This window comes from Eublepharis macularius, chromosome 4, assembly GCF_028583425.1.
Source record: "Eublepharis macularius isolate TG4126 chromosome 4, MPM_Emac_v1.0, whole genome shotgun sequence".
NCBI lineage: Eukaryota > Metazoa > Chordata > Lepidosauria > Squamata > Eublepharidae > Eublepharis > Eublepharis macularius.
This window is the reverse complement of record NC_072793.1, coordinates 167,079,380-167,095,459: the sequence shown is the minus strand read 5'-3', so window position 1 is coordinate 167,095,459 and position 16,080 is coordinate 167,079,380. Positions and strand designations below refer to the sequence as shown.

Sequence of the window (16,080 nt, the reverse complement as noted above, 5' to 3'; positions counted from 1 at the left end):
TGTGATTAATATAATATCTGGAATTAAAACATGATAAACCAGGAGTCTCCAATGTGGCACCTGCCGACACCTTTCCTGGTGCCCAAACATTTTTAGAAAGTGGGGAGGTGTACAAATTAAAAGACCATGTTAAACAGAGCTTCTGCCTGAAGTGTTGAAAGGTTAAGAATCTTGCATAACCTCACTCCATGAAATTTTGTGGCTGGCTCTGCCTCCTGTGGCAGCCATTTTGTTGTTGTACCCGTGGAGCTGTGTCAAAATTCGAAAGGTGCTTGCAGGCTCAAAAAGGTTGGGCACCCCTGTGTTAGACTATCTCTCGAGGGAAGGGATTGACTCAAATGCATATCATGTTAAGATGGTAACTATGCAGTCATCTGCTTGGCTAGTGAAAGTCAAACTTCTATTATTATTTGTTATAAATGCTAGGAAATAAGCCTTGAGAAATTTAAACCCCAATATTTTAAAGAAGTCTTGCAGCTTCGAGTTATAGGGGCAATAACCCCTTACAAATATGCCTTTCCCCCCTTCCTAAATTGAATTTCCATTTTTTAAAAAGAAAAGTAACTCTCTAATCTGTTTCATCATGGAGATAAAAGAGAAATGTGCAAACAGTTTTTGTTCAGATTGCCTGGGTAACAAAGGGAAACTGAAGCTGCAAGACGGCTGGAACTGAGTCAGTTAATCCGTTCCCAGCCATAATCATTTTCTTCTGCTATATTCCATAACCTTTTCTCTCTGGTCCCTTTGCTTATTTATCTCCTCTTTAATATTTTCAGTGAAAAGTGAGACTATTGGGCAGAAAATTTACTATTTTTGGGTGGCCTCCTCTGACTGCAGGAGGAAATTTGCATTAGGAGTGGGTGGGACCATGGGGGAAGCAGAAAAATGAACATCCAGTTTCATTCAGCCTGTTAATTCACTACAAGCCACCTTCCTAAAACTTCTCAAGTGAAAGAATGTGTACTCCTGAGCATGCACAGAATGCCTTTTGAATAATCACTATCCAGCTCCGGTCTTCATCCACCACAAAGTCTGAGATCAGGGCTAAAGAACTGAAGAAGCATAATTTGAACTCCAGAGTCATCTCAGATCAGAGGGTGAAAAAGGCAAGCCCCACCATCTTCCAATGCAGAAAAATAAGGTCTCTTGGATAATCTAAATAAATTTGATACAACATTGATCCTTTCTCTGAATTCTGAGACCCTGGACAATCTGTACATGCACAGAGCACTTTCCCCTCAAATATACAGCAGTCAGATGCATCTACCTGCTTGGTATTTGGGCCAAAGTAGACGTGATGGTATCCTCATGACCACCACAAGGATGCCACAAGCACTTTAAAATCATTTTAAAATACTGCAGGAGGTGTGCTGAAACAGCTGTGTGGGGAGGATGTAGTTGTTCTGGTACTTAATAAGGTGGGGGGCAGGGAGAGTGCCTTAGCCTGCAGCGCTGTAGGTCCAATCTTTGTGGTATTTTTCAATGACTATGAAATGGCAGTGGTGTCCTAGTGACAGTCATGTGGATACCTTCACGACTAACTTATCTCTTAGCGGCTAAGCTTTTAGGTCAGGCGGGCAAGGAATGATTTGAAGGCCGGTGTAACTCAGAAATTTTACTAATTATACTAGCGATGTAAGTGTCATCTTCACTCACAGCCAGCTTTCCCAACAGTTCTGAATCCTACCCCACAACCTTATAACCTGTAGCGATTGCTGAGAGAAGAATACAGGCATACTAATTAAATCAACAAAGGGCTTCTAGTGAGCTCATAAGCAAACACCTTTTCCCTAGATAGCCAATAGTTTGCCACAGTGGAGTTACATGTCTTCTTCTAAGACTTCTATACATGCCTAAGTGTGGTTACTTCTGAGCATGTAAACTGGAGATACTGGCACTAAAAGCTTGACTACATTTAACATTTAGCATACTGTTAGATTTCCAGGTATATTTTTATTTTTATTTTAGTCTTCTAAACAGCTCAAAGCTGCAAGATTCTGTGTACACAAAGATACCACATGATATGTTCCTTGTGGGGGTCTGAAGAATTCCTGTTACTCTTTCTGTTCTATGTGACATCACCAAGCCCCCCCCCCCACATCACTGGACCTCCACTCATGACATTAATAGCCCTCAACCAATGGGAGCTAAGCTACAAGAGACAAATTATACAAGGAGGTGCAGGTAAAGGGAGTCGCAATGTTAGCCGGGAAGCTGAGTTTTAAGAGAGATCAGAAGGCTTTGTCAATTTCCCCTCTCTACAGAGCCAGCAAAGATGCCTCCTCAGAGGGTTTGCTAATTTATTCTTTGCCTCTTAAAAGGGGAAGTGAAACTGACAGAGCCTTCCAGAGGCAAAGAGGAAATTACAAAACCCTCTGAGGAGCATCTCCCTGGCTCTGTAGAGAGGGGAAATTAACAAAGCCTTCCGATCTCTTTTAAAACTCAGCTTCCTGGCTAGCATTGTGACTCCCTTCATGTGCTTCTCTTCATGTAATTTGTCTCTTGTAGCTTGGCTCTGAGTCTCAGGGCTTGAGATGAAAGGAATACCCTTATGCCCTGCACTATACTTATGTATTATGGAATACTTATGCCCTGCACCATAAAATTTCAGGTAACATGCCTGCTTGATAGTTAACTATTTAGTTCAGATTATGCTTCCTCATCTAGCTCTTGTTCAATTACTCCTTTGAAACGATGTGTATTCATGTGTTATTATTCATGTATTCTCTTAGTATTCCTCTTCTCTCAGAAGACCACTTTATTTTAACGTGTCAGTTTTTGTCTCATTCTTCAGCTGAGTAAGTGGGAAACTGGATAAAAGAGAATTTAAGTAAATAGATTCAAGACCCTAAGGGAAGTCAACAGAAGGGTGGACTTTCTTCCATTTTAGATTCTCTCAACTGACAGACAGCAACAACTTCAAGGGAGCCCTGTCCTACACTTGGATATGGCTGCTCTTCTAGGTTATATGATACATCACTTTTCACTTGTCCTGCGTTTTGAGTGCTGATGGAAGCTCCCCCACAATCAACACCTGCATTTGATTCCCCTTTGGTGGAAACACTGGAGCCAAGAGAGGAACCTTTCTGACTTGCTGAGCGCCTTTTTTGTCCTGTATGAACACGCTCGTGTGTCATTAGTCCTGACCTCTGGCAGAAACTTTTCCCACACAGTGGGCACTTATATGGTTTCTTTCCAGTGTGAATCCTTTGATGTGTAATGAGATTGGAGCCATCACTGAAGCTTTTTTGACACACTGAGCATTGATATGGTTTCTCTCCAGTATGGATCCTTTCATGGACTGTAAGTTCAGTAGAGCTACGGAAGCCTTTCCCACACTGGGAACACTTATACGGTTTATCTCCAATGTGAATTTTTTCATGCGTGGAAAGGGTCCCCTTCTGACGGAAAGTTTTCCCACATTTTGAACATGCATAGGGTTTTTCTCCTGTATGAATTCTTTCATGTGCAATCAGGTTAGAGCCACTTGCAAAACTCTTCTGACACATTGAACACTGAAATGGTTTCTCTTCGACATGGATTTTTTCATGCGTTGTAAGGTTTCCCTTCTGGTGAAAACTTTTCCCACACTGGGAACACTTATATGGCTTTTCTCCAATGTGAATTTTTTCATGAGTTGAGAGGGTTCCCTTTTGACGAAAAATTTTCCCACATTTTAAACATTTAAAAGGTTTCTCTCCTGTGTGAATTCTCTCGTGCGCAATCAGGTTAGAACCACTAGCAAAACTTTTCTGACACATAGAGCACTGAAATGGTTTCCCTCCAGTACTAATTCGTTCAGGGCTCCTAAGTTCACTAGCCCCACTGAATGTTTTCCTACAATCTGTGTATTTGTCCAGTTTCTCTCCAGAGTGTGTACTCTCGTGCATTTGAAGATCTAAGCTGCTTCTGAAGCTCTTCCCACAAGCACAGCGATGTATATTTTTGTCAATCTTGATTTCTTCCTGATCACCCTTAGCAACAGGTTCATCCATTTTCTTCTCAAGTTTGGTCCTCTGCTTCTTACCTGGTCCCGTCTTACTCCCGACTCCTGCTTCTTCTTTGCCATATTGGAATGTGTTGCCACTTCCCAGTGACATTCCATCTGGTGTCCCTTCCTGAGGCCCGCCCTGATGAAGACTATCCACTTGGGTCATACGCTCTTGCCCATTACCTGTGGAAAGAAATACAGCCACGTGTCCTTTCCTCGGAACGTTTCCAAACAGTTGAAGACATTACAGAACATGGAGCTTTACAGGATGAAAAAAACATGAAAGGAGAGAGTGCCTCTAAACATGTATAATCTGTTTCTTCTGTTAGCACCGAGTAACCATACTTACCTCATGTAAGCCTATGGTTCTCTGTGGGGAGGGTATTCTTTTGTATGGAGGAGTATTCAGTCACATGAGCCTCCTGCCCCAGTACAGTCTGAAATGGTACATTTTAGGGGCAAATACGCAATACATTTTTTCACAAATCAGGTGTGAGCTCCCTGGATGACTCGATTTCCCCCACAGCCACACAGCAGCTATGGGGAACACAGTCAATAGGGGACTGATTTAGCTCAGGACCACAGCAGGGAGGGATGGGCTCCTTCCATTCTCCAAGCTAAAATGACCTTTGGAAACAGTTATCTGCCCCATTTTGGAGCTGCACCAACTCCCCTGAGGCTGTTTCAGTTAGATGTTCCAGCTAGAAAAATTGGAGGGGGCGGGGAGCAGAAGCCCCATACCGCAGTTCCAACTGGAGTGAGACTTTTATAATGGCATTCCCCATAGTTGCTTGTGTGGCTGTGGGGAAAGTGAGTCAGGTCTGGGAAACCTAGACTCAATTCATTAAAAAATGTATCATGTATGGGAGGACAGTATTCTCATTTCAGGGCAGCTTGGTCATCAGAAGTATCCTGCCAATTGGGCAGAAGAATCTTGCCACACTACTCAGTACATTATGTGGGGAATGGATTCTCCACGATTATCCAAGGTGGGGCCATGATACACGCTAGGGGGCCACTAAAACAACACACTGTGGAAGGAGAGTGATCCAGACGTGAAGCTACTTTGGGCTTTCAAAGACCCAGCCAATATAATCAAAATTAGGTATTTCATGATATTACAAAATTGTCCATATCATATATACCTCTTTAAAAAAGTAAGATAAATGACTGAGGTCCCCCTTTCACTGCCATTATAAGCAGAATCACACACTTTCATGCCCATTGACTTCAATGATCTTAGAAAGGTTTAAATCTGCTTAGCAGGATATAAATCTGCCAACTGACTTCCTGAGCCTGCTTGCGGGGGGGGGGGGGGGGCGGAATATAAATACGATTAAATAAATAAATAAATAAATAAATAAATAAATAAATAAATAAATGGGTTTGTCACCTTTTACTAAAATCTAGTTGTAAAATTTAATTTTTCTTTTTTCTTTTGCTTTTTAAATTTTTTTAAAATAATTTTAATAACATTAACAGCTATCATCAAACTAAACAACAGTATACTCAAATTAAAACCAAAGATGGATACAAGTAAATTTAATTTTTCTAATCGTTCTGATTGGCAACATTTAACCATTGTTTAACATTGGCAACCATTGTTTAAAAAGCCTTGGTTGCCAATGGTGACTGGATAATTTTTCTATCCCACTGAAGATTTAAATAGGATCTGGATCTATTTTGTGTGTGATTTTTTTCCTCAGTACATGTTTCTGCGTCTAACACATTAGTGAATCATAGGGTACACAATCCTTTCCCCCCTTGCTTCTTTTCTCTGTCTACAGCCAGTATGAAGCTCCCTCCCCTATGGAAAGAGTTTGGAGAAAAGACTTTCTGAAGCTAAGAAACTTGTGCTCTGTCTGGTTTAAAACCCAGCATCAGCAATGTCTTTTTCTCATTCTTTTTCTGTTTTAGTCATTTTTATGCTTTTTACCTTTTATTGCCATGTAATTGCAATTGCCCTCTGTCCATCCTTATAAAGCTTTAGCTAACATGGACCAGGTCTGTTCTGGTTTTGGTTCATTTGCTCCCCCCACCTCCAAAGGATTGCATTAAACAGTACGCACGGCTGAAACGGCTGCAAAATAAAGTTTTGTATAGATATGACCCTCTTGAGAGTGAGTTGGGGCAAAATTTATTAAAAATATTATTGTGGCTTCCCCCACAGTTCACAGAACTGCTTTGCTTATGGTGACACTGAGTTGTTCCCCCCATTTAAAACTAAGAGAAAGAATGCCCCACTCAAGCACAACAAAGGGGAGGGCCCCTGGCTCAGTGGGAGAGTATCTGCTTGGTCCTAGGCTCGGTCCCCATTATCTCCAGTTAAAAGGACCAGGTGGAAGATGATGTGAAGGACTTCTGCTTGACACCCCAGAGAGCCACTGCCAGTCTGAGTATACAGCACTGAACTTGATAGACCAACGGTCTGATTCAGTACAAGGCAGTATCGTGTGTTCAACGTATTCTTACCCAGCAACCATTCTTCTCCTTCCCACTCCTGCTTGACTTCCACAACAAAGTTCCAAGTATCCGGAGGCTGAATCTTGTTCCCTTCAGAAGAAATGACAGCTGCCTCGGGCAAATGCTCTGGCATCTGAAACAGCCATGAAAACACCCTTAAATATGACAACACTTACAGACTGCCAAAATGTTGATTTTTGGACCTGAAGGGAGATTCCTACACGCAATCTGTGGTGGAACTCAATCTCCTTACACATTGGTTCCCTTCAGATAATATAAACGCCACTGCATCCTCCCCAATATATGAATGCATATTAGGGAATAAAGAATAAGCCCATTTGGAAACATTGTCATCAAACTCTCTCACCGGGTCTTTTGATCTCAGAGCCTCATTCTGCTTCAAGAGGAAATCTTCTGCCAGGATCACCGCCTGCATACAGCTCTCTGGGCAACATTCCCGGACCCAGCTTTGCATTTCTTGGGGCAGGATGGTCAGGAACTGCTCCAGAATCAACAGTTCCAAGATCTCCTCCTTGGTGTGCCTTTCTGCTTTCAGCCACTGACAACAAAGTTCCTGGAGTTGGCCATAAGCTGCTCTAGGCCCCTCCACTTCTTGGTAGGAGAACTGCCGGAAGTGCTGACGCTGCTTCTCCCTCACAACAGCCTCTCTTTCCAAGATGGCTGCTTTCAACTTCCCATAATTCTCTCTGTCTTGGGAACTGAGGCTGCTGAAAGCCTCTCTGGCCCCTCCACTGAGGGCTGGCAGAAGGAGGGTCACCCACTTGTCTCGAGGCCAGTGACACATTGATGCAACTTGCTCAAAGGAGGCTAGAAAAGCCTTAGCATCCTCCCATGGTATCAGCTCTTCACACATCTGTGTGTTCCCCCATCCCGAGTGAGAGGCCTGTAGGGTCCCCAAGAACTCTTGCCACTGGGTCTCCCAATGCTGCTGTATCCCTTCCTCTGGTTCCATTTTTATATGGTGTGGAGATGTTGCAGATTCTAATTCTCCGATAGTCCCTATGTGCTGAATCTGTGGGGCTTTTGTTTCTGCCATCTGTGAACATGACTTGAAGCAATCTGTGTTCTCTTCCTCCTTCACCTGCTGTGGGAGTATTGCGGCCCCATCCTCTACAGACATGTTCACCTTCACCTCCACACACTCATTCTCCATCACACAATTAAAATGTTGGGGTGTCAGGGGACTTTTAGTCCCTGAATGAGTTTATTCAATCAGTATTGTAGCCATCCCTCTTTCCCTCAGTTCGATGTCTCTCTTTCCAAATGCAGATTCTCTAAAAAAAGAGAGAGAGAGAGAACAGTCCAGTTAACGAGACAGGATTTCTCACATATTCTCATGATCCCAAAGCACTCAGAGGATTTTAATCCTAAACCAAGCTCCCAACTTAAATAAAATTGCCTAACCAGCTCAAAAGCTAATGGACTGTGGAAAATAGAGATGATAATAAAAATGGCTGCCACAGGTGGCAGACCACAAAGTGCATGGGAGAAGGGGAGTGATTAAAAAAATATGCTGGGAAAGAGTGGCGGGAGAATAAAACCAACACTGTGGGGGACAACTGCCATGGAAGCAACGAGATTTTAATTTGCACAGCCAATGAAATATCCAGTAGCCAATCAGAAACCATGCCGGGAAAGCCCTATCTGGCCCCGCCCACTTTCTGAAAACACTAAAGAACAGAGTTCTGACCGTCGAAAGCTTGCACCCTGATGGGTTCTAAGGTGCCATGGGACTCAAGTCCTGTTGTTCTACTGCAAACCAACATGGCTACCCACCTAAAACTAAAAGGAGAAAAACCATTAGTTAACCTTATCATTCCCATGACACTATAAACAAAGCCCATGAACTCTTCCATGATCTCTTATATTCTAAGCACTCCCATCCCTTGAAAAACCCTTCTGGCACCAGGAGCTGGAGAGCTGCCTTAATTTCTACATGCAGGCTTACTGGAAGTGTTCAGGCAACCTTTATGAGTAACAAGATGGTGGGCTAATGGACGTTTGGCTCGATATTGCAACATCACTGTTATCTTCTTCCTAGCTAGCCAGGCGCTGATTGGAGACAAGGTGGTCTTAGTGCTTCAGGGGCCCAGGGCAAAATCCAGGATGGGGCCCCAGAATTGCTGCTTCCCCCTTCTGTTCCACCACTGGAACAGCTCTCATTCTGTGTGAAGCAGGTGGGAGTCACTGCCACCACCAGAAGCCTGTTGCCCAAGCCTTGGGTGAGGTGGGTGGGAGTAGTAGGGTTGCCAGATTGTCTAACAAAAAATACTGAACACAAAATAAAAAATATATAATGAACAAAAAATATAGGTCACAGAGGGCCCCTGGAACTCACTGGAGAAGAGTTCTTCGCATGCATACAAAGTGAGTGCACCCTCCTGGGACCGGCGCAATGACATTGCTTCTGGAAGTGATATTGTACCAGGCTGCGTAGGCCCTAGCCCAGCCCTCCCAGTGTCACACCCCTCAACAGGGAATGCAGAGCCAGGGGCGCTGTGGGTCTGACTTGTGAGCAGTGCCGGCCCCTGGACCAAGTTCCGCCTGCTCCACACCCAGCTTCCTTTGTGCTGTGCCGCTCTCTCCCTTCCTGGCCAGCCCAGCCCTTGTGGGGATGCCCCTTAACAAGGAGTGGAGAGGCAGGGGTGCTGTGGGGCTGGACTGAGAGTAGGACTGTTCCCCAGCCCAGATCCTGCCTGTTCCACAGCTGGCTTCCTGCGCATAGCACCCTCTCCTTCCTCACCTTTCTCTTCCCTTCCTCCTCTTCTCTCTCTCCTCCAGGTGTCCAGTTATTTGTATCCATTTCCTCCAAACATTCCAACAAAATACTGGACTGTCTGGGTGAAAACTGGACACTTGACAACCCTAATGAGTTGTCGCCACTGCTGCCAAGTGGGCTGACTCCTTCCACTGGGAGCAGGGCCATGAATGGACAGCCCTCCTAGTGTGGGGCTTGGGGCAGCTGCCCCTGTTGCCTATTGGATAATGTTAACAGCAACAGTGCTTATATACTGCTCTTCTAGACAGATTAGTGCCCCACAGAGCAAGTTAGTGTTATTATTATTCCCACAATACAGCTGGGGAGCTGGGGCTGAAAGGAGTGGCTTACCCAAGGCTACCTGGTGAGCTCATGGAAGTAGTGGGATTTGAACCAGCAGAGTGCTGATTAGCAGCCAAACCACTTAACCACTGAGCTACAGCAGCTTGCCCCAACTGAGGAAAAACAGCAGAGCAGAGTTATGTGATATCTGTTGCACGTGCTTGGGTGCACTCACCATGCTGCTGTGTACTGAGCCAGACCCTTGGTCTATCAAAGTCAGTGTTGACTACTCTGACATGCAGCAGCTCTCCAAGGTCTCAGGCAGAGAACGGACTTTGCCAACATCTGTTACCTGATCCTTTTGGCAGGAGATACTGTTTTGAACTAAAGTTGCCAACTTTCAAGTGAGGCCTGCAGATCTCTCAGAATTACAACTCATCTCCAGACTACAAAAATGGCTGCTTCGGAGGCTGGACATCACACCCGGTCGAATCCCTCCCCTTCCTAAACCCTGTCCTCCCCAGGCTCCACCCCGACACTGATTTGAACTTGGTACCCTCTGTGCATCCAAAGCAGGTGCTCTGCCACTCTGAGCCTGGAACTAGATGCTCAGCCACCTACCCGCACGGGGCGGATTTCATTCCTAGAGGTCTGGGCGAGGGAAGACGCACTCTCCACATCTGGATAATGCTTAAAAGGAAGGCATCCTTCACAAAGTTCCTCTCCCAAAGCAAAACCGCTTGATTTTCTGGACAGGAACTAGAAAACAGAGACTCTCTGACAAATAATGGGATGATGTGACAAGGAAAGCAAGGAGGGGGAGTGAGAAAAATTTGGGGGGAAGGTTCTCGCTTCTCCTCTCTACCCCATTTGGCCCTGCCTCGTCCATAGCTCCCTTTGCAGCCAGGCGTTCCTTTCCTTCTCCTGCAGTTGCTCCCCCGCCCCGCCCAAACACGCCACCCCCTTGTCACTCACCTCTTCCCGCAGAGCTTTGTAATGCAATGCAAAGCAATCCCCCCCTCCCGGCGTGGGGCCAAGAAAAATCTTTCCCTATCAGTGGGAAGGAACGGGGCTCTCCTGCCAGACAATCTTTCTCACATTCTTTTCGGCTCTCTCTAGGACTCGACCGTGAACTCGGTGGATTTAACCGTTGCAAGCGCCTCACCTTCACTCCAGTTCCTTAGCTGAACGCCATTGGTTAGTGTGTGGAAACTTTCTGGCTTTTGTGTTTCAACAAACAGTTCTTTTCTTTCAAAGCAGCCAGGTATTTCAGTAGCAACGCCTCCAAATTACGTGCAATGAACCTCCCAGGGGAAAGCTTTTTTAAAAAGAGGCAAAGTGCCTGAGAATGTGCAGAATGACTTTTGCGTGTGTGTGTGTGCAAGGAGTCAGCTCCAATTATAAGAAAGCAGCTCCTCATCTCATTCTGTAAATACCATGTTTATATCAACAGTGGGGATATAACGAAAATGTGCAACTGTTTTTGCCGCAGTCTGTATATTCAGACGCTTATTTAAATACATACAAGGGCCATGGATGGCACACAAAAAAATCATAACTTTCTGGAATTGCCAGAAAAATAAATCATGCTGGGAGATAATTAAAATTGCTAATTGAAATTATTAATTCCACAGCTGTCAACAAGTTTAAAAACATTTACAGTAGAACCCTCAGAAGCCTATGGAAGTCAATGGACTTAGTAGGGTGTAATGCGGCTCAGAATTACATTTAGCTAATTAGTCATTTTGTGTTTGAGCCAACACGTTGATCAATTAACCTCTTAAATAAACATGTATATTGCCAAAGCTGCAGTGTGTATGTTATTTGAATTATTATAAGAGCTAGGTAATAAACATAATGAAGAAATGCTACCATTCTGGCAGAAGGAAAAGCAATCTTTAATATTTAATAAAGGACGTATTTTTAATTTTTAAAAAATCTCTTATTGCGCATTATTTGGAAAAAGCTTTTGCTGTGGGGAGAAAACAAAATAAAAACTTCACAAGCATCCCTTGAGTGTATCGAGGTCAATAGGCTTATAGTGAAACTTGGTCTAAAGTGCAGCAGCAACATGATTTTAACTGGGAATGTAGTTTTGTTTAGTCAGCATTACCCACAAATTTTTCAAGCTTTCATTTACATCCTTAAGGACTAGAGACATTGGTGTTTCTTTGTTAAAAGGTACACTGAAACTCTCACAATGCTAAATTCCATACCTGGTACAAACATCTGTATTTGCACAGCATGATCCTGCACGCAGCCTTGTTGGACGTCCCCTAAATTTTTCTTGGTATTTCTAATGCTCAGTTTTCCTTTTCCATGCATAACATATTGTAAACAGAGAGCTGGAGAGCCTTGTGTGTCTCAAGGGGAAAATGTTTGTGAAGAGGCTGTCCTTGAAGCCAGAGTCCTAGAAACCTGAAGGGCTGTGCATCTGTGAGGAGGTATTCTAGACAGGTCCCACAATTAAATGGAGAGCACACATTCAGACATCACTACAAACCTGTTTGGGGGTTTGGAATGGGCAGTGCACAGCTTGTTTGCCATGTTTGCATACTCCCTCCTACCTCCCCTTATACACAGAGCGCGATTGAGAACTTTTGGGTTTGGGAAGCAGCCAATCAAATTCCAATTTGCTGTGATGTCCAAATGCTGTCACCTGACCAAACTGGAGTTTTTGCTCCCATTCCCCCCAAACAGGATTCCAGGAAGTTTTCTACCATGCCCCTCCAAGACGGACAAGCAAGCTGCATCTGTGCCCATCAGAAACAGGGTTTTTTTGTTGTGACATCTGAATATGGGCAGAAAGAATGGTCTTGAGCCTTCTGTGTTCCTCAAACTAGGCTGTCGTCATCCAGGAGGGAAAAAGAAACTGCCTTGCTGAGTTGCTGGAGAAGACAGCCAAGCTACATAATACTAAATGATTTCCTGCAAAGAAGCATGAGGATAAATGAGAAATACCATGTACTTCAGCTTTCTAGTACTACAACACAGCTGTCTGGACTACTAAAATTTGGGTTTAGAAGAACTTGCTAAACTAGACCTGAATTTGAGTGGTACAGCATACGAGGGTTCTGGTTTTGTTTTGAACTTCCCCTTCCACAGCGTGCTCGATGAGAAGTTAGGACTGGGGAAGCACAATATATACCACAACCCTAAATTCACACTCTGCCCCGTTTGTAGCTGTTTGGGGTGTGTGTATGCAGGAGTACATGATTAATTAGCACTGGTGGGAATGTTTTTCCTCTGATCCTAATTAATGCCTCTCCCAGCTTCAGATAAATCAGAACCCATAAAAAGGTATATCCTGTTAAGACAGGTGTGTGCGAGTGAAGATCAGGGTTGAAGGATGTACACAGGCAACATCCTTCAGTCTTAATTTCCCTCCTGGCTCCTTCAGATTATCAGCTGCTAGGGGACTCAAACAGGCCCAATTTGCTTTCACTCATTTTTCCTCCCCCAGTCTTTAATCGACAGTTAACATCCTGTACCTTTCAGAGGTCAGTGAGCATGCATCGTGCTCAATGGGCCATGCGGGAAGTGTGTATCCTTTCGAAAATAAAATTTCCATACCAGTGTTTTTCTACCTGGGCAGAACTCCGAAAGCCTTATCTTATCTGAGCGGCCCCTCTTCATTGCCCTAATGAGAGGCATAAGGCTTTCAACTTTGGTATCAGAAACCAAGAGGATAATGCTCTAAACCAGGTTCATGTGTGCTGTGCCAGGAAACCAGTGTGGCTTCTCTACAGTGAGAACTACAGCAGGCAGACAGTTCTGCTAGAATAGCTATGGTATTTATACCTGACCAGTCTCCAGAAGCCTCATGTCTGCCATTTGCAGCAGCTGATACTGCACATCTTTTTTGTGCACGGGGACTCAATTATGTATATTGTCCAGTCACTCCGTAGACTAAATCTCACTTCCTTAACAGGAGGTCTGCTATTCTGGCTGGCCCTGGTTCCCCAGCCAGTTTCTCCATCCGTTATTCCAAAAGGCCAAGGCGGCACTAGATCTTGAGGTCAGTTATTGGGGAGCAGAGAGATGAAGGTTTCTGTTTTAAGAATATCTCGGCGGTACTGTAGCCGTCAGCCAAGAATCTGAAAAACCCTCTCACACTAGGCCTCTGCCTAGAGGCACAGGGAGCGGAAGCATTGAACAATGTCATGAGGTCATGTTCAGGTTTCACCAGAGAGTTTTGGGGACTTCCTAGAGCGTTGTGACATTGTCTCTACCCACAACCCCATTTCCTGGTTCCATTGAGTAAGTACAGTGTACACAGAAGCATCAGCAAAAGATCTGCCACCAGCAGCAAGTGGCAACCTTATTCCACACATACACAAAAAATGCAGCTCTGTAAAATACATTAAGGCGGACCAAGGAGTATCCATAAACAAAATAAAGGTGATTTGTGAACATTCAGCAGGAGGAAGGTTCTTTAACAGCCACCCAGCATGGCAGTGTTCAGATATCTGGGGAATCCTTTCCTACACTGGAACCCTTTTATGTCTGCGAGGAAACCTAGCGCATTACAGAATTCTGGAGCATGCATACCCTGCCCAACATTGCATAGATGAAACCTCGTACACTCCAGTATCTGGGTGGGTCTAGAAGCAGGCAAAACATGGATGCCAGGGAGAAAGCCAAGGGTGTAACTGGATAACTATGGAAGGTCTGGGGTTCACAAAGTAGTTCAAAGTACAAAAGTCGCAAAAGCAGAAAGTAATAAAGTGCATGCAGAAGAGATAAAAGAAGCCAAATCCACAGATTTCAGTTTAGGTTACATATACATATATATATATACATATATGCACATACACAGAGAGTGAGAGAGACAGACAGAAATCAAGAATAATGTTATGGAATCAAGTATGCAGACAATGTTCCAGAAAACATTTATCCAATTTAGAGATGCAGAACACAGAGCCAGGGAGGTGATAGGACTGGTCTCACAAAACACACAGAAAAACACAGCATAGCCCCAAGCAAATTTTCTCAGAATTGTGCACAGGTTGTAAACTGTTCTATGCATACTTACCTTGAAATGAGTTCAGTGGGGCTTATTCTCACATCCAGATTGGAGCCCCTCTGGCAGAAAGTCTCACTCCAAAGTAAATCCCAACAAAATCAATGTTAATTGCTGCCAGGTAAACCTGGCTAGGATCAGGTTGAAAGTCATGGATCCAGTTTTAAGATACTACAGGCGTAGGCGCTGATACATTTCAAGTTTCATTTACAACCAGGTTATAGCTGAAACTTCTTCATTCAACAAAAATCAAATGATTCCAATTTAACAACATAAAATCAAAACATTGCTTTAAAATATATAGATGAAGAGGAAGACTTCTTATCCATGATCTCTGCCAGATTTTACGATGAGGTGAGGTACCCTCTTGAAGCTCATCCCTACCACTCACAACACAAGTTTGGCCTCCATGGCACTGGAGGAGTGTGCACACAAAACATGGGTGGGTGGGGGGTACGAGTTTTTTTTTTAACACAATTTTTCTTTGACAGAAGCAACCCTTCCCTACCTGGACTCCCAGCCATTTTATAACCTTTCCTTTAAGAGAGTCAATATTCTCTTACCAATTTTTTCTTTGGTTCTTCAGATTCTTCAGCTGGAGATGCCCTGAACTGGGAGCCTTCTGCAAGAAAAGCAGGGACTGCCACTGAAGACATAGAGCGGGACCACAAGTGACGCTTGACACAGGTTGGACACTTGTCAGCTTCCCTCAAGTTTTGATGGGAAATGTAGGCGTCCTGGTCTTGCAGCTTCGCTCTCTGACTGCTGTCCAATGGACTTTTCAACTGTCACTTGTCCAACATTCCGCCAAGCTGCCTACATTTCCCATCAAAACTTGAGGGAAGCAGACAAGTGTCCAACTAGTGTCAGGCGTCACTTGTGGTCCCGCTCCTACACGATACGCTTGTCCCGGGCAGAACCCTGGGTCAGCTCGACAGACATGGTCCAGGATGGGAAAAGGGGCTTGGATCCACCCACTCTATTATCCTAACCTGAAACAGCACCAGAGACCTGCTATTTGCCCCAACAGGGAAAACTAATGTGTGGCTCTTCAGTAACTATTAAGACTGCCCAATTTAAAACACCACCGGGATAGAGAGGCTTCAGTTCTCTCTGCTCTGGTACGCTTCCAAATTGAGCCAGCAGGCACCCGGGAAACCTGGCAGGCACAGGCCACATCTGTCAACTGGATCATCGGGGACATACCTAGGAAAAGTGTAACATGTAGGCAGACCCTCCCATTCTTTCTGCTCTTTTAATCTGCAGCTGCCTTGACAGTTCCTTCTTGCAATGGACCAGAAGATGGAAGACCATAAGGAGGCTGTCAAGAGAAGTTTGCTCTTTGGAGGTTTCTTTTGTTTTGGAGCTTAGGAAATTTTGACTTTTTATAAAAAAGAATGGAGCGTCCCATGAAGGTTTGAGAAACAACTATATATGGGTGTGGATGGGAGGGTAACAGGTGGCAGTAAGGAAGCCAGGTTGCCCACCACAGCAGGCAAGCTCCTACCCCTGCAGCCACTCAATGGACCAGTGGAAGCAAAA

The 16,080-nt window shown here is 44.4% G+C and overlaps 1 protein-coding gene across 1 annotated transcript; it reads right to left on the bottom strand.

The window, feature by feature from the left end:
• Positions 1-2,509: 2,509 nt before the first annotated feature.
• Positions 2,510-10,603, bottom strand: LOC129328897 (zinc finger protein 397-like). Its single transcript, XM_054978210.1, has 4 exons — positions 10,491-10,603; positions 6,822-7,749; positions 6,464-6,587; positions 2,510-4,174 (listed from the first exon to the last, which is right to left on the bottom strand). Exons 2-4 carry the CDS (start codon positions 7,626-7,628, stop codon positions 2,859-2,861), a joined length of 2,247 nt encoding a protein of 748 aa, XP_054834185.1. The 5' UTR covers positions 7,629-7,749; positions 10,491-10,603; the 3' UTR covers positions 2,510-2,858.
• Between the last annotated feature and the right edge of the window lie 5,477 nt (positions 10,604-16,080).